At 51.7% G+C, this 19573-nt stretch overlaps 1 protein-coding gene across 2 annotated transcripts in view; it reads left to right on the top strand.

The window, feature by feature from the left end:
* Nucleotides 1-5553, top strand: part of SPOP (speckle type BTB/POZ protein) — a 63427-nt gene extending 57874 nt beyond the window's left edge. For both annotated transcript variants that reach the window (XM_026513110.4, XM_026513111.4), the window contains 2 exons: nt 2864-3006; nt 4293-5553. In XM_026513110.4, the coding sequence (XP_026368895.1) occupies nt 2864-3006; nt 4293-4437 (288 nt within the window). In that variant the 3' untranslated portion in view covers nt 4438-5553. The remainder of the gene's footprint in view (nt 1-2863; nt 3007-4292) is intronic.
* Nucleotides 5554-19573: the final 14020 nt, after the last annotated feature.

The raw sequence follows: 19573 nt of genomic DNA, 5'->3' as shown, positions 1-19573 counted from the left end.
TGAGATTAAACAAGTCAAATTGGGGTTCTGGTGTGTTGCTGTCTTAACTGCAAGATTTCTCAGAATCTTTTTAGTATGTTAATGTGCACAATGAGTTTTCTAAAAGAATATGATAGACCACATTTCTCTAACTTAGTCAACCCTGAAATCCTTTTCCTCAAGAATCACCGCTGGGGATTAGTGTCCCCCAAAACACATCTCGGTAAACTGACTTTCATTATGTAGGTGTGTCACAAAGAGCTCGGTAACCTGTCCTCCAAGGCCCTGTGGTCTGAGGAAGCACAAGCTGGGGGGTTGGGTGGTACTTTTTCCTGCAGAGTTTTTCTTAAAAGAGCTTATACGTGGCCAGTAGTAGACCCCGGGAGAAAGACCGTTCCCGGCGGGAAGTGATGCTCCTCTTCCTGCCGTGACACTGCGGCGCCCATCTGGGGGCAGAGCTGGCTCAGACCCGAGGGCGCGAGAGCCTTCCCAGGATTTCCCCAGAGGAGGAGTCTCCTTCCACCTTTCTTTGCACCTTGAGAACAGAGGAAGTGCATGTTTCGACAGTGGAGCTTTATCTTTATTGATCAGCTTTTGGGAGTGTTTGTAGAGGATGAGGCCCGTAAACCCTCATTGATTAGGTTTGAAAGGATTGAATAGTAGCCGTATCCTTTCAAGATTTTATGAATCCAGTTAGGCAATGTGAGCATTCCCTACCCTCCCAGTCTGGCTCCGCTCTGACCACAGAGATCTTGCTTTCAGTGGAGGCAGTATGAAAATATATGCTGTGAGCTCTGGAGAGGTAGAAGCCACAGTGTTTTATAAACATGCCTTTATAATGATCCTGTCTCACCTGCCTTCTGATGTGCAGTGAAGTTTATACACCCCAGGTATTTATCCCCCTCATCTTCTAGCTCCTGTAAGGATGAGTAGTATCAAAAAGCCCACTTTTCAGACAGAAATACTGAGGCTCAGCAGTATATATTTTCAGACCCAGGGTTTGACGTCTGTGTCATTCCTGGGTTTTCATTCCTGTTCCTCAGCCAGAGAACCTACTGGGGAACCCCCATAAGTACACAGAGCATGGGGATCAGCCTAATTGACATTCTGTGGATGGTATTTTCAGTACAGTGTGTTAACTTACAGTTTTAAAAGATAAAGTAGTCGAATCACAGCAGTGCTTTAAATGTATGAATGAGAAGTAAGTGTAGGGTGCATTTTCAAATCCCATTCAGAATTTCCTGTCAGACAGTCTTTGCTCCAAGCTTATTTGAAAACATTTTTACCTTTACACCTCATTGTGAGCTTCAGGAAAACAGAATAAGAAATCTTTCATGGAAGGATCTAAACATCTAGAATTTACCCAAGAGGCTGAAACAGCTTCTTCTGAGCTTTTCCAGTCTCCGGGGGACACGTGTAATTAGACCAAAAACAAAACAAAACACGTCGGCCAGGCCTGGGAGACACAATTTCAATCTCCTGGGTAAGTACAGCCATTAGGCAGGTTTTTCAGAAGCATAATTAAGAAAAAAACTTTGTCCCCCAAGGGACAAGAATGGCTACTTTTGTCTAATTATGCAGTAGGGATCAGAACTATTCACAGTAAAAGTCCTTTTAAAAGAATGTATCGAGAAAGGATAAGAGGAATGTTCTGTGCAGCACTGTATAAAGACTGAACATTTACTCAACCTTTTCCAGCCTTTTAAAACAAAAACAGCAACCTAATTTCTTGCTTGTGTAGTGTCATTCCTGTTTTCCATGGAAACTGTTTTCCAGTTACTCAAATGTAAAAAATTAAAGCTGCACCAAAACCAATAAAACTCTCTTTTTGCTGCAGGAGATCACAGTGCCAACAGATATGCCTCCTCACCCAGAATTCATAAAAATAAAATTGTCTTGGTTTGATTGCCATGATTCAGCCTGAAGGAGTTATTGTGTCATTGAGTTCTGAGGTCCTCAAGATGGGACCGATATGGACGCTGTGGATACCCTTAAAGCAAACCGCTCTCCTATGAACTGATCAGTGATGTTTTATTCTGTGCCTCCTTTTATCCCTTCCTCTTCCTCACTCCTGAAGTTCCTTCGTAAGTTCATAACCGAGAGCACATAGTACAGTGGCATCAAAACAAATCAACTAGATCAGAGGAACCCAGTGTTAACCTGGACCTTCATTTCCAGAACATTTATACCCTTGGAAAATAGGAAGTTTTTAGACCAAAACCGGATCCAGGGTCTCTGCTGCTTTGTTCCTACCCTGAGAATCTTAACCTCAACCCCAATAAAGAGGACTCCATTTATCCCTTTCTCTTTAAAAGAACGCCTTTGGTTGACTCTCATTCAGGACCAGCTAGTGGCAGAGATGCTGGTGACAGTCCCCACGGGGCTCCTTTTCATAGCCCAATGGGCCAGTTGGGAGACCTGCCGGGCTGGTGACATCGCTTAAGTAGAAAGGACTGTGCTTCACACTAGTTTGGCTGTGACTTGAAAGGATAGCAGAAATGTAAAAAGTAATGTCCCGTTGGCTTGAAGCAGGCTTACGCCTCATTGTAGGGGAGGGTAGGTGGTGGTGGTCCAAGAAACACGTGAGTCCCTCCTGGGGCAGGTGAACTTGAGGGTGTGGGTGTACTCCCTAATGGCCATTTTTCTAGTCGGTAGACTTGAGAACTTAAATGGCAGCCACGCTCGGTACTTTCGCGGTCTTCCTTTCAGCCTTGGGGCGTGCCTGGGCCGTATCACTCGCTGCCGTAGTTCAGTAGCCTGGCCACGCTCTGTGCAGTCTGGCTCGGGAGTCCAGTTCCGTGGGGCCCCGCTGAGGAGCACAGCTTCGGTGGCGGCCGCCCAGACGCGCTGCCGCCCTGACCACAGCCGTGCTTGTGTCTTACAGTACGCCCTGGAGCGCTTGAAGGTCATGTGTGAGGACGCCCTCTGCAGTAACCTCTCCGTGGAGAACGCCGCAGAGATCCTCATCCTGGCTGACCTCCACAGCGCCGATCAGCTGAAAACTCAGGCGGTGGATTTCATCAACTAGTGAGTCGGCATCTTAAAAGCTGTTCTTTCAGGAGAGTTGGGCTGGCTAGAGAAAGGAGAAAGACTTTGAATTAGTGAGTAAAGCAGGCGAGTGGCTTCATTAGCCCCTTGTAGTAGTAAGTAGAGGGTTTTCATCTTTCCCTTCAGCTTGGCAGGGTGGAAGATGGTTTTGCTCTGTCTTGTGGGGCTAATCCGATTGGTGAGCGAGGTGTTTTCCTTCCTCGCGGTGAGGGGAAACAATGGCATGATAAGCAGCTGGCCTGGAAAAGCTGTGTGCCCCGAGTGGCAGCACCTTTCCTTCCCCCTCCTGGGCTTAGTAGAGGACATGTAGATCTCTGGGAGGACAGAGGTGTGTTCTGCGTGGGTTAGTAGAACGTATCTAACAGCTGATTGTGGAGTGGGGAAAAGAGAAGGGATAACCAGTAGTCGAGGCTGTTAAATACTGTTTGGGAAAGGAAGTGTTCATTCCAGTGGATCTGTGCCTTCATCCTGAATGACGAAAGACCTGGCCGTATTACCTTCTGCAGTAATTCTCAGCGGGACATGTTCTACTCCCTTGCCTGTTGGAGAACAAAAGTTGGGGAAAATCCAAAGGGGGAGAAGCAGGCCTTAAAAAGCCCTCACAGCAGCAGTTCTGGGCTGAGGCAGGTCTAAAAGGTTGCCGGGTTGATGGGTGAACATTACTCAACACAGAAAATGACCCCCAAACAGGAATCAGCTTCCTCGATGTAAGGTTGCTTCGAAGGAGTTTACCAATTACGGCAAAGGTGGGTGGGAAGGGACATCTAAATGTTCCTTCTAGTGACAGCCTGCTCCGTGCTGGACGCTTGCTTGGTGCTCTTTAGATGTGTGGTTATGACCCCCTCCTTTTTGATTGACTAGGCCCCAGGCTATGATCTGCTCTGTGGTCAGGGACCAGAATAATGGCAAAGCCAGATGGGAGCTCAGAGCTGCCCGACCAGGAGAGCTCTCGCTCTTTCCCTGTATTAGCGTCACCAGTGGATATAAAGAGCATTGACGATGTAGAGAAGGGGCTGAGGAACGTTTCACCTTTTGTATTTGAGAGTATCAGGGCTCAAAATGCAGATTTTCAGAGCTGCAGCCGCCCCAACCTGGTCACCTATCTGCACGTTGTCAGACAGACTCTGTGTATATTCAGGGCTGCCTGAAGGTTCTTGCAATGGCACCCTCTGCAGTGAACTCTGGGAGGTTGGACTGCCCCGGGGGCTGTTGACTCCCTCCCTCTCGTGCGCCTTTGGTAATCCGTCTCTCCACGTTTCTCCTAGTCATGCTTCAGATGTCTTGGAGACCTCCGGGTGGAAGTCAATGGTGGTGTCACACCCCCACTTGGTGGCTGAGGCATACCGCTCCCTGGCTTCAGCACAGTGCCCTTTCCTGGGGCCCCCACGCAAGCGCCTGAAGCAGTCCTAAGAGCCCGCCTGTCGTAAGACTCCGTTTCTTTTCCTGCAGCGGCAGCCACTGCTGCTGCCACTGACCACCAGGTAGACAGCGCAATCTGTGGAGCTTTGACTCTGTTGTGGGGGCAAAAGACGGCATCGTGGCCCCCAGACTTTTAAAACAGCACTAAATAAACTTGGGGGAAGTGGGGGGAGGGAAGGGCCCGGGACCTGGGGCTGCTCAACCTAATGAAAACCCTGTTGCTGCGTCACTGTGTTCCCTCTGGCCTGGCCGAGTTTGGTACTGTGGGGATTCAGCTTAGGCGCCGGCCCTGAGGACATCCCAGCGGTGGTACTTCGGAGAAACCTGTCTGCATCTGACTGAGCAGAACCGATCGTCAGGTGCCTGGAGCAAAACAGAAAAAAAAAAGAAAAAAAAAAGGACATTTAGTTTTAAGAGAAGGGAACAGAAAAGGAAAGAAGAAAGGATTTTTGCAGAATTTCTCAAAAATCAGTTTGTGGATTCCAGTAGTATTTATGTTGAGAGAAATTTTAGTCCATCCAGCTGTGCTAAAACTTGGATATTTGCGACAACTCCTCACCACCACACAAGTATCAGAAGAGCTCTCTTGTTGTTAGCACTTATTGTTTGCCAGAACAGAATACATCCTTTTATCCTTTTATGAAAAATGACAAGTGAAGGCAAGAGGGGAAGGAGGTTATTTGAGCTGGAAGATGCGTGTTCTGATGTGGTGGCTTTTGCAAAAAAATCTTTATTGGTGTTGAAAACTGGAAAAAATAATTCATCCAGAATTCATGCTGTCTTGACAAGAACTATGGTTCTCTGTTTTTAGATATTGTGGAAAATGTTTTTTGGCATTTTTCTCTGATTTTATTTCTCCTCCCTCCCCCCTTTTCTAAAAAAATAAAACACAAACGAAAACAATAAAAAGAAGAGAAAAGAAAAGGAAATTTTATTATAATGCTGTGTGACAAAAACCCCAGCCCAGATTGCTCAGCTGTTTGTACCTGACTTGCCACCTGCAGAGGAGCCAGTCCTGTTCCTTCCAAGTCACCCCTTTCCTGCAGGGGAGAACTTCCAAATGTTAATTTTTTTCTTTTTGAAAATATAAATAATTACTATTTTGTACTGTGTGGTATCTCTGGTCTTTTGTTTCACTCACCTGGCTGGTTTTTTGGGTCTGCATTCCTTGAGGGATTTCAGAGGCATCGTTTGATCCTTCAGCTCACACAGATTATACGTGAAATGTCTATCCGTGGGGATTTATCGCGTCTCCCTCATCCCGAGCTGCCTCTGTGAGCTCCCAGCATCTACTAGTGTCTTGTCCTCCTTGAGTTTCTCGAAAGCCACATTCTAATGAGGGATCAGGCTCCCTCCTCTGCCAAGGCAAGTGATGGGAGTGGACTTTTCTATGCCCTACTGTGTTCTAACACCTAACTCCCAATCTCCCTTCTCCTAGCTAACTATAAAAGATCAAGGGGACGTGACTGTGGAGATTAAATAAAGGGAAATCATTATCTCTGACTGGTTCTGTCACTGACTTGATGTGTTTCCAGAAAAGTTAATGTCTGAATTCCCAGTGGGCTCACAAGGGCACTCCAGGGCTGCTCTGCCTTTGTCACGGCAGTGTTGGACAGGACAGGACAGTGGGACACACTGGAAGATGCAGTGGCCACGTGGCCAAGGCGTGTACTGTTTGACCTGAGATGGACACTCCGCGTATTCCACCTTCCATTTCCCTTAGTGACTTTGGCCTTTGCAGATTTTCCGGTTTTCATTCATGTTGCCAGCCCTAGAATGGACTAGCTGGGGTCTAGCATCGACACAGTCACACACAGGACGTGCTTATTAGAAACCACTCCGTTGTACTTCTCAGTTTCCTCCCATGTGTCACGTATGTGAGGAAGCGTCCTGAGCTCCGAGTTGTGGCTGCTCTCCTGTGCCACCTCATCCCCGCTTTCCAGGTCAGCGCACTGGTCCGGGGCTCCAGCATGCACGCGGTCTCAACCGCCCGTGTGGCCTCCCGGGCCACTGCACTCGCTCGTTCGCTCAGCTCTTCTCGGTTTTCACTGAACCTTCACATACAGTATTTCATTCAAACTTCCCAACAACCGAGTGACAGCACCTTCCCATTCTATCGCGAGGAGAAGGGGAAACCCAGAGAAGGCAAGTGACATGAGTCAGATCCCACAACTGTCGAGTGACAGTTCTGATAACGGTACCCTGAAAAGATGATGTAAGTAACGGGAGGAAGTTCCATTTCTGAAAAGTTTCGATACAAAATCTGAGGCGAAGCTTCCTTCCTGTGGGAATAGCAAGAGCAAAGCTCTCAAAAGATACGTCTGCTGTCCTGTTCTTCCGAGGGGCCAAGAGGACCCGCCTAGCTTCAGGTTCGCTTTCCTCACTCACAGAAAGCTGTGGGTTGGGGGCCGGTGGGTTCAGGGAGCATGTCCTCGGGAGGAGAGCAGGCCTGGTACCAAGCTTCGTCAGGATGAAGGTCTCTGGGGATTTTCCACTATTTTTGGCGTTTCCAATGTGGGCTTTACTGTGGGTACAAAGCTGTTAGGACTGCAGGTGCAGGTGAAACTGCTCGATGCTTGTCCTGTCATTATAATATTATTTCTGGACGTGTTTGTTTTTGTTTAAATGATACAGTCGAAGCCATCTGGTTATGACAACATCAGAGCCCCAGCATACTGTTCATAAACCTCCCACTGCCACCACCCCCTCCCTCAGCTCCCCCACATCTGAGATTTAATTCAAGTTAACTCCACAATCTGGGGCATGTGCTGTCACTGCAGAGATGTCCGTGCCAGTGGAACAGTTGGAGATTTCAATTCCACAAGGATATAGCTTATTTATCAAAACAATATTTCAGGCAAGGAGTTTCACAAAACCTTTGGAGTTGCAGTTTGAGGTCCAAATAGAGTATCTGGCATCGTTCCCCACCTCCCCTCGTCCCTGTGGTCAGCCCCCCTATATCTGGCCATCCGTGGAAAATTTTCCCATTCCCTGTGTGGAGAGGAAAGCTCTCTGTGTTGCTATTAGGCATCCCAAACACCTTTATGGGATTTAACAATTCAGGTGAGACAGGCCTCTCTCTCCCTTATCACCGGCTCGTCTGCTGGGCTTGCGGGTCTTTAGAAGACAGTCTTGTCTTTTTTTTTTTTTTAATTCTAGCCGGGGACGTCAAGATCCTTTCTTAGGCCAAAAGATCTCTGGCTTCCCCATTCTGCACATCCATTTATAAATCTGGTTTAAACCTATTGTGGGTTCTCCGTATTGTGCGAGCCTGTGCAGATGAAAGGAAACAGCTTGTATGTTTATGAGCAGAACAACAAACAGAGGGGGAGTCGAGCTGCACTTTGAAACTGACTGTTGCTTTGTTCTGGTTCCTCAACTCCTAGAAAAGAACAGCAGCTGAATCCCCCAACATGACTGTATTGGATCCTCCGGTTTATCTTCGCCAAAGACAAACTCTTGGCTGGAGCCCAACCTTATTTTCCACCACCAATTATCTTTTTAATCAGCCCGGGCCCCGTGTGTTTCCTTTATCTCATGACTTTTCACGGAACTCTGCCCTACATCATTTAGATTCATTTCTGATGGCTTGCTGACTAATCTGACATTCAGGTGAGGACCGTCGGACTGCTCTCTATGTACGTGTATGCACAGGGTGGATGTGTTTTCCCCCTTTTAATTTCAGAGGTGACCGCACCACGTCGGGGCCTTTGACCCAATAGGTGGACACCTCACGGAGGCAGTGAGCAAGAAAGCAAATGTAGGACGATCAGTATCTGGGATAATGAGCTGGGAGAACCAGAAGCTTTGACCTCCAGATGAGAGCAGAAACTTGAATGTTGTTGACTGATGGGATCTTTATGCCGCTAAGCCATTAGCAAGATGATCGCTCTCCCTCTGTAAATCCCGTAATGCTGGAGTGGAAAGTGGCATCTGGAATGCTGTTTGGTTCTGATTCCTGCAGCTCTAGGAAAAAAAAGAATTTTAGACTTGAGGGAATTCAGCACAAGCAACAGAAATGATGAAGGAGTTGAAGGGGATCAACTCTAGGGGGAAAACATTATGAAGATAAAATACACGTAACTCGAGTACAGGAATGTAGCAGCAGGACCCGCGGTTTACAGATCTCGCAGGAGTTCTGAACACTTGCCAGCTTGTCTTGCACGGTTCCCATTCATCCCAATCGTATAGCTTGGGAAGGTGACAACGTAACTTCCTCAAGGTCACTCAACCTGGCTCTGAGCTAAGAAGCAACAGAAGGCAAAGGAGTAGCTTTGGGGCTTAGGCCCAAGGCCCAAAGAGAAAATGAAAACCCAAGAGTTTGCCTGGCAGTGACGCGGACACACACGTGCTCATGAGGCTCAGTTGAAATGGGGCGAGTTGTAGCTTTCTCAAGACCCTTAAAGGTGAGCTCTTGACAAGCCAAAGGGAAAGAAGGGCCCCCCACACGGTTCACCCTCTTGATGTCTGAGCACACCAGACATCCAGCCAAGTGAGACGACATGTTCAAGGTCACAGGGGTTAAACTCAGGCCAGCGATTCAGCAAACAATGGCCGAGCACCCAGGGGGTACCACATGTCATGCCAGGCTAGGACTGGGGTGCTGTACTAATTCAGTCCAACGGAGGAGGCAGGGGAGTGGCCCTCAGAAACAAAGCAGAGAGGTCATGACATTGAGAACCGAGGAGAAGAGAACAGAATTTTCAAAGTAAGGAGGTCAGTGGTTACCTGAGAGCAGTTTCTGTCAAATGGTGGAGGCAGGAGGCAGAAGCCAAGACTGACGAGAAGGTAAGCAAATATAGAATGAGTAGAAGCTACGCTTTCCAGAAGTTTGGCAGGGAGAGAGAAAAGGAATCTCTCCCGCCCACTCTTAAGGACTTAGGCCTCGATTTAGTCAACACGTTTATTTTTGTCTAGAAGTCATGGTGTACAGGGTGTTCCATAAAATTCCACTTCAGTAACTGATATTTGTAATAAAATGTATGTAGAATAATTACAGCTTTAGGTTGAAGAAGAAAACAATCACCTTCAGCCCTTAACACAATTTTGAGAATGATATCCTAAATTTAGACAGACATATGTTTCTCTACTTTTCCAACCTCTCCATCTTCCAAGTAAAAGTTCGCCTCACGTTTACTAGAGACCTTTACAGTGTTTTAAGGAGCCAGTGGGTTGGCTCAGCGGTGAGCTACGAAAAGGTATAACATTCGGTACCCCAAAATACACGCCGTGATTGGTAGCTTTGCCAGTTTCCGCGGTATAAATACTCCCACCGGGGCCCAGTTCAAAGTTCAAAGGTGACATTAGGGGAGCGCGGAGTCGGAAAGCACGCAGCTCACTGCTGCCCGGTGCTTCCGCCGCGCAGACGCAGTGGACCTAGAAACTCAAGAGTGCGGGCAGCAGTAGAATGTGAAAGAATTCGGAAGAGATGAATTTGGAGCATCGATTACCTTTGCTGTTAATCGTACATGAATGTAATTTAATTTTTAATTGGCTATTTAACAACCAGTTCTCAAAATTCAGTTGCCCTAGAGAGCCAGCGCGAACCGGCTCCAGCGCACACCACTGGTGTGGGTTCAAACCTGTCCTCCCAACATTTGTGCACCTCGTTATTTCCTGTTATCCCACAGCGCTTGCAAACGCCTTAAACTCCTTAGTGTAATGGTAAAATGAAGTACAGTTGACCCTTGAACAACGAGGGAGTTAGGAGGCACCCCCCACCCGCACTGTGCAGTCAAAAATTTGCATATAACTTTTGACTCCCCCAAAACTTAATGACTAATAACCTCCTGTTGACTAGAAGCCTTACCAAATAACAGTTGATGAACATATTTGGTATGTGTATTATATGCTGTATTCTTACAATAAAGTAAGCTCGAGACAGTATTATTAGGACAATCATAAGGAAGAGAAAATGCATTTACAGTACTGCACCGTATCGAAAAAGATCTGCACGTGAGTGGACCCATGCAGTTCAAAGCCGTGTTAAGACATCTGTAGATAGACCGACATTGATACGTGAAGCAATAGTCCTATTACACATTTTAGTCTCTCTGGGTAAACATACATTTAATTTCTATCTCTTATCAGTACTAGAAGTATTTTATTGAACCACTGATGAAAAATAGGCATATCGCCTGACAACATGGTCCAGTGTCATCTCCAGTCATTCCAGGGATGTGATCACTGAGTACCCTTCCTGCCCCCACGACCTCTGAACAAAAGCGAAGGAGCACAAGAATTTGGGAGTGGTCAGCATACCACTGGGTGATCCCCAGGGCCTTCCATCCGACCTAAGTCTAAGAACCTTGCCTCGGTGTAGCCTTGCAAGAATGAAGTGTCTTCTGTTTTCTTTGCTATTCATTCATACATTCAATATATGATGTGCCCGGGACTGCACTAGTTCGGAGGGGTAAACAGGGAGTCCCACTAACTGCTCCCTGCCCTCCATGGAGCTTAGAGTCTAATGAGGAGAGAGTGTCTTTAATGATCTCACAAATATGTGTTGTCAAACCGTGCTGAGTGCTCTGAAAGAGATGTATGGGGCACTGGGAGAGCCTGCGGGTAGGAAATTAATCTGGAGGATCCAGAAGGCTTCCCTAAGAATGCAGCTATTGAAATGAGAGCTGAAGGGTGAAAGGCTGTCAGCCTGGAAAGTGGGGGAGGCACATTCTGCCCAGGAAAAAGGGCACATGTGAAGTCCTGAGCGCTGGGAGGGAACCCGGTGCGCCGGAGGAAGCCGGAAGGCTGGGTGGCTGGGTGGCTGGCCTGCGGTCAAGCGTGACAGTGAGTTAGACGCCGGTGGTGGGAGCACCTCCCTAGGTCCCATGTAGGCTTTAGGTACTTAACTGAGAACGGTGGGAAATCATTGAAGAGGTTTAGGCAGAAGAGGGTGACAAGATTTCATTTTAATAAGATCTCTGGCTCGAGTTTAGGAAAGTCAGTGTTGGCAGTGGGGGACGGTGGAAGGCCGAGGAGGTGGCAGAGCTGAAAAGTAGATCCATTTGAGAGAGATTAGGGGACACATTTGGCAGAACTTGATGATGGGTTGGATAGAGTTGGGACAAAGAGGCCACCAGGATGGAGTCCCCCAAAAAGAGATGGATGGGAAGATAAACAGGCTGAAGGGAAATGAGATCACTGATTTCATCTGACGTGTTGATCACGAGATGCCATGAGAAATCCAAGTAAGTGGAGGCATCACGTGGGCTGTTGAATGTATGAGCCTAGCACTCAGGGAGGAGATGCGGACTGGAGAGAAGGTCCTGGAGACACTGGTCTATAGATGGAACTGAAGCCCTGGGTGTGTTGGATCCAAGGAAGAGTACAGAGTGAGGAGAGAAGGGGGCCCTGGACTAAACCTTAAGGAACCCTTAGTTCTGAAGGCCGGTAGAGGAAGATGAGTCACGAAGGAGAAGTGGCCAGAGATAGGAAGAAAATCAAAGTCAGGAGGACCAAGATGAAGGAGTTCCAAGTGTCAAATGCTGTTGAATAAGAGCAAGAATTTAAAAATGCCCATTGGAGCTAGCAACCTGGAAGTCATCGGTGACCTTAGCCAGGGTCATTCAGGGAAGGGACCAGGGCAGGGGGAGGTGAGGAGTGGGGGCCGGTGAGTGATGAGCCGGGAGGACATGCACGGGCTTCAGGTGTGGCTGTGAAGGGAAGAAGTTCAGGCAGTGCCTGGAGGAGGGAAATGAGGAGTGGGAGGTGGGCTTTCCCAGAGGACAAAACCTATTTGTTTAAAGCTGATGGGAAGGCCCCAGTAGAGAGGGGATGATCCGTGCCCTGAGGTTCTGAGCACGCAGGGGCCTGGGGGCTTAAGAAGGAAGAGGAGGGACACCCTCTCTGGGTGTGACGAGAGTCCTGCAGACACAGGCACCTTTGTGTGAGGGCGGGAAGTTGAGCAAATTTGCACCTGGGGACCTGTATGTTTTCTGGTGTTAAGTAGGGAATAAGGCCAATGGCTGAGAATTGCTGGGAGCAGGGTGGGGTGAAGGACTGGTCTGAACTGGTGGCTGGGGGGCGGTCGGGAAGGGTGCAGCACGGACGGTCCAGCCGGGGCCGGTGTTTGGCTACCCAGCGTATGGAGCCCGGGAGCCTGGCTCTGCACTCCCGCCACCGCTCGTGGTCCTGGCCAAAGCACTTGCCTGTGTAAGCCTTCAGTTGCTCATCTGCAAAATGGGCATACTGCAGAGAGTTCTCTTGGGATATCAATGAGAAAACACAGGTCGAGTCCTTAATCCAGTGACTGCCATTGAACAAGGGCTCCGGAAAGGTAAACTGCTGCTACTGTTCATGTTACCACCACGTACTTCGCGTTGGTTCCAGCCTACGCCACATAGAGCCTTCGGAATCGGTTCCCTTTTAGGATTTCTGGGAATGGAATATAAATCTGGTGAGACACTGCACTGGGCATCTTGGGGAGCATGGGGGGATCTTCTGAAGCAGCATGACCCGTGGGGAGAGGGCCTGCGTCAAGCGGGGGGCCTGGTGCCCGGTGGGCTCGGCGCTCTTCGGGCGTGTGTGGCGGAGGGGGCGTCCACAGAGGTCTCGGGAAGGAGTCCGCCCGCGCCGAATCTTTCAGTCACCTGGGATAGCGCACGTATGATCACCCCTGTCACCACTGTCACAGTCTGGGAAAGCGAGCCGTGCTTGACATTAGGCATTCCAGAGAGGAAGGTAGGAGGCGGGGCAGAAGCCCTTGGGCTCGCAGATGTGAGGAGAGGGCCTGGGGAGGGGGCGGCGTTTCCCTTGGGACCCAGGAGCCCTGTGTCTCGGGCTCTGGCTGGCTTCTGAGGAGCCGGGGAAAGATGCACTATGCCGCTAAGCCAAGCCCATCTTGTCCACACCGTTTTTCTTGGCTTCCTCTTCCTTTTTCCTTCCTTCCCTCCTCCTGGAGCATGGAAGCTTCCATTTCTTTCTCCCCTGTTTCCCGAGACATTTCTCTCCCCCGTCTCCAGTCCGGCTCACTGGAGTGACATCTTGAGCCTGATCCTGCCGCATTAAAAAAATAAAAAAGCCTGCCCACACCGAGCCCTCCTGTGCCGATCTCCGCTGAGCGGAGGCAGACGGCGGAGCCTGAGTAAGCAGCCCCCCCTCCCCGGCCCGGTGCTGCCAAGACTGGTAAATGGGGCATTTGTGTATCCTTCCGTGCTCCCGCATCCCGCACCTAGCCCCCATTTCCCCAAACCGGCTCCGTCTAGTCCCGTGCAGACGCCGCCCAGCAGGGGTTAGCTGCCTCTTGACCTGTGTCTCTTCCCTTCCTGTCCCTATCCCTGCGAAACGCTCCCACCATAGCAGTGAAGTTCGGAGGTCGCCTGGGAGTCGAGATCAACCGGCTAGGTTGTGTGTGTACCCCACGCCCCTGGCCCTTCTCAAAGTGTGGAAGAAATGGGTCACGCGAGGCCCAGTCCTCAGGGGGACTCACCCTCAGGGGTACAGTCCGAGATGGGCAGGCTTCACACGCCCAGTTCCCAGGGGTACCGACAGGGGACCGCGGGCCTTGGCTGATGAGAAACTGATCCGTAGGGTGGAGGTGACAGATGGAGGTGACGGGTGGAGGTGACGAAGACCGGCAAGGTAGGGGGTAGGGCAAGGTAAGGCAGGAGGGGGCCCTTGGCAGCCTGTCGCAGTACGCTTGGCTGGCTGCTCTGTAATTCGTGCTTCTAAATAAAGACCCTGTGGCCACCTGCTTTCTCTGAGCCTCGTGTTATGTTTCCAAGTAGAGGTCCCGGGCGGGGAGGTCACCATGGACCTCCTTAGTGCACCACAGGGCTTCTGGGGTGCAGACGTGGGCTTCTGGGCCCAAGGAGCAGCAGTGACGCAACCAAGGGCCCGTTTCTTAGCCAGAATCGAGGAGAACAAAAGTAGATTCCTTTGTATGCAGCATCTTTCGTAGACATGACAGACTTCTGACCTCCCCTGTGGGGTTTTCTCCTGCACATGTTTCCTGCAGCAAGAAATGAGTGTGCCCGTGGCCATTCTTCTCCCTCCCTCCCACTCTCCCTTCCCCCTCCCAGGCTTGGCCAAGATGGGGAGGCCGTAGTGTGGGACTGCTCAGAGCAGCTCACCAGATCGCGGCCTCAGTACCAAACACACTTCCGATTGCTACGCACATTCCAGTTCACAACAGCCCTCCGACAGGTAAAGATCATCCCCATTTTACAGATGGGGAAATCGAGACACAGAGATGTTCAGGAACTTGTCCAAGCTCTACAGTGAGGAAGTGGCAGCCTGGCTTCAGGATCCATGCTCGCAACCACTGCCCTACACCGTCTACCCCTGAAAAGAAAGAGAAATCAGCTTTCTCCCCCTTCTGTGAGGCTCTGGGATGCCCATGGGCCCCGGCCGGTGGGTGGGAGGGCGAGGCGTGCTAGATGCCAGTAGGCCTGCCCTGACGCGGTGCCACCATTCACAGAGTCCATTTGTTCGTTACAGGGACCATGTGAGCAGGTGGGGAAAGAACTACCTTTCGAGGCCCAGAGAAGCCAGCCGAGAGTAGGTCAAGATCACATGCGACTGAGATGTAAACCAAACTCTCTTCAAACACATCATAGCCGGGGCACAGCCTTGTTTTGACGCCAAGGTGGGGGAGCCCTGGTTCCCTGGGACTGAGCAGGCCATTCCTCCCCCAGTGGGGCTACACTGTAAGCCACGAAGGGGATCTGGGGTGAGGAAGCCTGGTTTAATGGAAAGAGAGGGTACTGGGTTAGGATCCAGAAGGCCCCGGCTTTTCCCATGACTCTCAGTGATTTAGGTCGAGACCCTACCCCTCACTGTGCCCCAGGAGCTAACCTGGGTCTCTGAAACCCCTTCTAGAGAAGACAACATACAATACCAGGGACAGGTGGGTGGAGGGCTGGGCCTCTCTCCTAGCCAGGAGGTCGGGCATGGCGGCTGGGGACAGCGGCTCGCCCTCCTGTCGTCACTCCCCCTCCCCGGCTGTGGTCAGGCCTGGGCGTGGAGGTTCAGTGCAGGACGCTGGGCTGCAGGTAGGCCATTAGCTAGGCCCTGGGGAAGAATGTGCCCCTGGGGAGCCTCCGGGCCAGCTGGCCAGTGGCACATAGCCCCTGCCCTCACGGAGTCTCCATTCCGAGGGAGCAACAGCTCCTGTGTCATCTGTCATTAGTCTAGGGGCGATATCCACATGTCCTATTGCTACAGTCCCCAAGTTGCCAGAGTCACAGCACTGCAGACTCAACCTGAGTCAGAGATAGGAGCAGGATCTTCAGAGAGAGCTGTGGGGGCCGGGGGACAGCAGAGGACATGAGACGGAGTACGGGGTGAGGCTGAGCGCAGGAAGAGGGGAAAGGGGTGGGAAGGGCGGGAGCAGAGAGGCCTAAGTCCCAGGGAGTATGTCCAACAGAGCAAAGCACGGAGTCTCCCCAGCTAGGCTTTGGAAGGAGAACCTTTGGGGTATGGAGTGGGAGGGCCTAGTGACTCCTAATCTTTCCCCTTGCGTGTCTCCTTCACCTTGGGGTTTCTTGCTCCAATTCCAACCACTGACATCACGCTGACCCCAACAGAACATTTCCTTGAAGGCCGTGGCTCAAGTGCAAACCGAACCCTCTTCTGGATCTCCTGGCACCATGGAGACCTGCTGGAACTTTCAGAGGCTTGATTAAACAGTATTTGTTGAATGAATGAGCACTAAGGGAGAACAGATGGGTATTAGCGACTGATGTCCACAAGGCTTAAGAATAGCCCGGCTCACAGAGCCTGGGTTTCAGAATCTGCCCCTGCCAGCCTTGGTGGGCTCTGGCCTGGCCTGGGCCCCTTCCTTCTGGCTTTCTAGGGAGGAGCCAGTCAAGGCCCAGTACCACAGGGGTCCTTACTGGTGCCCAAGAAACAACGTGGCCCTCTGCAGCCCACCTAAGCCTCTCGCTTTCGTCCCCTTCCCCAGGCAATGACACCTGGACGGAAGGCCCTGTTCTCGGGGGCATGGCTTTCCTTGGGTGGATGTGAAGGGACCCCTGTTTCTTAAGCTGGGCTGATTCGGGAGGGATGGGAAGCATGCCCGCTCTTACCCAGAGCGCCCTGGGCAGGGCCGGGGTCTCAGGCAGCTCAGAACTGAGCTTCTGGAGCCTATGGCGGTCCCCGTGCAAGCACCAAACCGACACTGACAGCGTCGGTTTCCAGAGCCTGCTGCTCCGCTCCCCAGGGCCTGCTTGGCCCGGCTCCCCGGCTCGGCTGCAGACCAAGCCAGAGGCAGGGGCTGCACTGGCTGTTCCATGCACTTTGTGTCCACCGCGTGGAAGAACCATCCCGAAAGCCTGGGTTCGCGGAGTGATGGAAGAGCAGCCCCTCCTCTGCCCTGCCCTCTCCCCTCCCACCACAGGGCCCCTCCTGCATCGGACTTCCCAGGCTGTGTTGTTGCAGGTAATTAAAGGGTTTTAATTAAATTAGGATCCCATCTGGCTGGGATCAGCCAGGCCCTTAACGAGGATTGTGTGTCACCAACATCGGAACGTGGATGGGGACTCAGACATGCGGGGGTTGAATTTGGGGACTGGAGGCCTTTCAGATGGGGTGGAGAACCCTTCGGAGCCCTCCAGGGGCTCCCGGCCATGCTGCAGCAGCTCATTCCACCTCCGAAAATGGAGGCTGTGTGTGTGCCCCGATGCCAGGGAGCCGGGGGCAGGAGCAGAGCTCTCCCAGGTTCGTTCCTGCCCGCCAGCCCGTAAAACCTGTCTGGTGCGCGGCAAGATCCGTCAGCATCTTCTCATTTCTCCCAGTGAGGAAACAGGTCCGCAGAAGGAAAGTGCTCGAACACAGCCACCGGGTCAGGCGGGGATAGATTTAACTGTGAGAAGTGGAGACCCAAAGCACAGTGGCTTACATAAGGCAGACATTTGATTTTTCTCTCACAGAGAAGTCTGAAGGGGGAGGCAGCCCAGGGCCAGCGCGGTGTTTCTGCTCCACACCATTTCCTGTGTCACGAGGCGTCCAGGAACCCAGCCTTCCCCTAGCTCCTCGCTCGGCCTCTTCCAGGATGTGACTCTTAGGCCCACGGTCCAAGATGGCGGCGAGAACTGTCCTTCAACTGCCCTATCAACTGTCTTTCTAGAAGTTGCCAAATAACCCTTTGACTTACGTGTCACTGGCCAGATCTCAGTCACATGACCACATCTAGGTGCAAGAGAGGCAGAGAGATATACTAGTTATCACGGGCAGCCACATGCCCAGCTACACACTGAGGATTCCATTCCTACGGAAAAGGGGGAAATGGATCCTAGGGACAATGAGCGGCCTCTGCCTCCTGCGTTATGGGGCAGAACCAGGCCAGGAAGCCGGGTCTCCTCCCTCCAGCCTGGGGGCCCTCCCGCCCAGCTACTCCAGGAGCAAGGCTGAACTGTCGTAAACCCACATCCAAAAACAAAGGAGGAAGAGGTAACATTTGTCGAGGAAAGTCTTTTAATTTCCCCCCCACTGCTCCCATGTAGGAGGAGCCCTTAGGTTTTCACCTAAGGAGGCCCAAAGCCACCCAGCTAATGAATTCCAGACCCAGGATCGGGACGCAGACATCAATTCCTGCAAGGACACATGTCAGTTCGGGGGCAGCCTCCGTGGTTTGGGAGGTGGCCCCGAGATGATGGACTGGAGCGCTTTGAAGGAGGCATCTGTCGCTTAGATGATCCAGTCAGCTCTTCAGCTTGCCGACAGGACACGGGTCCCGTGGAACCAGAGCCCAGCCCCCGACACTGAGTGCCAGGTCTCCTCCCGCGTTCGCACTGTGCGGATGACGGCAGCGGCCGCTCCAGGACTTTGGAGTAATTGGCAGGTGCCACCCCACCCAGTCTTGCCGCCTCCTGGTGGGGCTGGTGGGGCGTCTCTTCGCCTGTCGCCCCAGCCCCCGGTTCTCCTTGCAGTGCGGCGGGACTCAGAGTCTCTGGAAGTAACATTTCTCTCTCCCGCTCCCAGCCACGGCATTGGATCGCTTCCCAACCCAGAGCAACTGGTTCATCGTGTCTCCCACAGCCCCCTACACCTACCCGGCTTGATAAGCCAGGTCCCCGGTCACCCTCTGACCTTCTGCTGCCTCCACCTCCATACACCCCCTTCCCCCACTTCCCTACCCACCCACCACCTCGTGCAGCCTCTGAGCAACGGGCCTCGCCTCAGGAGACTGCCACACGCAAGGTCACCAGCATCCCTGCCAAGGATGGGGAAGAGGGTGACTCAGTTCCCGCTTGCTCATGCCGGGGAGGAGAAATGAGGGGGAAGGAGGACAGAGGAGGGACCTAGACACCTATTGCTTTTGCCATAAGCTTCATTCAGAGGAAGACTGGGCTTTGCTGCCAGTCATGGATTCCCTCTTGTTCGCTTCACAGACTGCTGGGAAGATTCACCCCATCAGGTATGGGGACCCTGAGGCCTCGACAGTACCTGTGCCCAAGGCCCAAGGGCAGAGGCAGCCTCTGGGTGTGCTGAGAGCAAGCTTTCCCACCCGAGTCCATATTGCAGTTCCTGCCCTCGGGAGACCCCAGTCTGATGGGGGAGGCACAGATTGGCCTCACCGGCTCTTCAGTCGGATGTGGGGTTACAGACCTTCCTCCTCAGTCCATAGGGCGATATGGGCCTTCATATTCAGATGAAGGAGACAAGGACTCTGCCCTGGGGCAGCTCCCCCGCTAGCTTGAGCAGATGGGGGAGAGGGGGCTGGACCGCGGGACCAAAAGCCTTGTCACTGAAGGGCAGGGGTGGGGGTAGGAGCTAGAGCTTCCTTCTGGGAGAGGAGACAGGTTCATTCCAGAGGAATCTGCCCTCCTGTGTTTGAAAGGCAAGATCAGACAATCAGAGAGCGCTTGGTAGGGACTGGGGGTCCATCGCCCCTGGGAAGATGTCATAGGGGAGCAGAGGCTGGCGCCTTTGTAATGAGAGACAGTTGGGTAGACCACTTACGTTTGTGAGGCCCAAGGGGGCATAGGAAATATCTGGTGGTGGCAAGGATATCAGGACCCAGAGGTCTGTTCCAAAAGAATTACAACTCAGGGGAAAATCTATTAGCAGGATCCCAGCTGAGAGGCGCAGCCAGGTTAGCGGGGAAGACAGAAAAGGAGGGATGAGGCAGCGGAGTGTGCGCGAGGGTGAAATGAAGTTATTAAATCGAACCCACCCCCTGCTCAGG

Source organism: Ursus arctos, unplaced genomic scaffold (genome assembly GCF_023065955.2).
Source record: "Ursus arctos isolate Adak ecotype North America unplaced genomic scaffold, UrsArc2.0 scaffold_24, whole genome shotgun sequence".
Taxonomy (NCBI): Eukaryota; Metazoa; Chordata; class Mammalia; order Carnivora; family Ursidae; genus Ursus; species Ursus arctos.
This window is presented reverse-complemented; position numbering and strand designations above follow the sequence as displayed.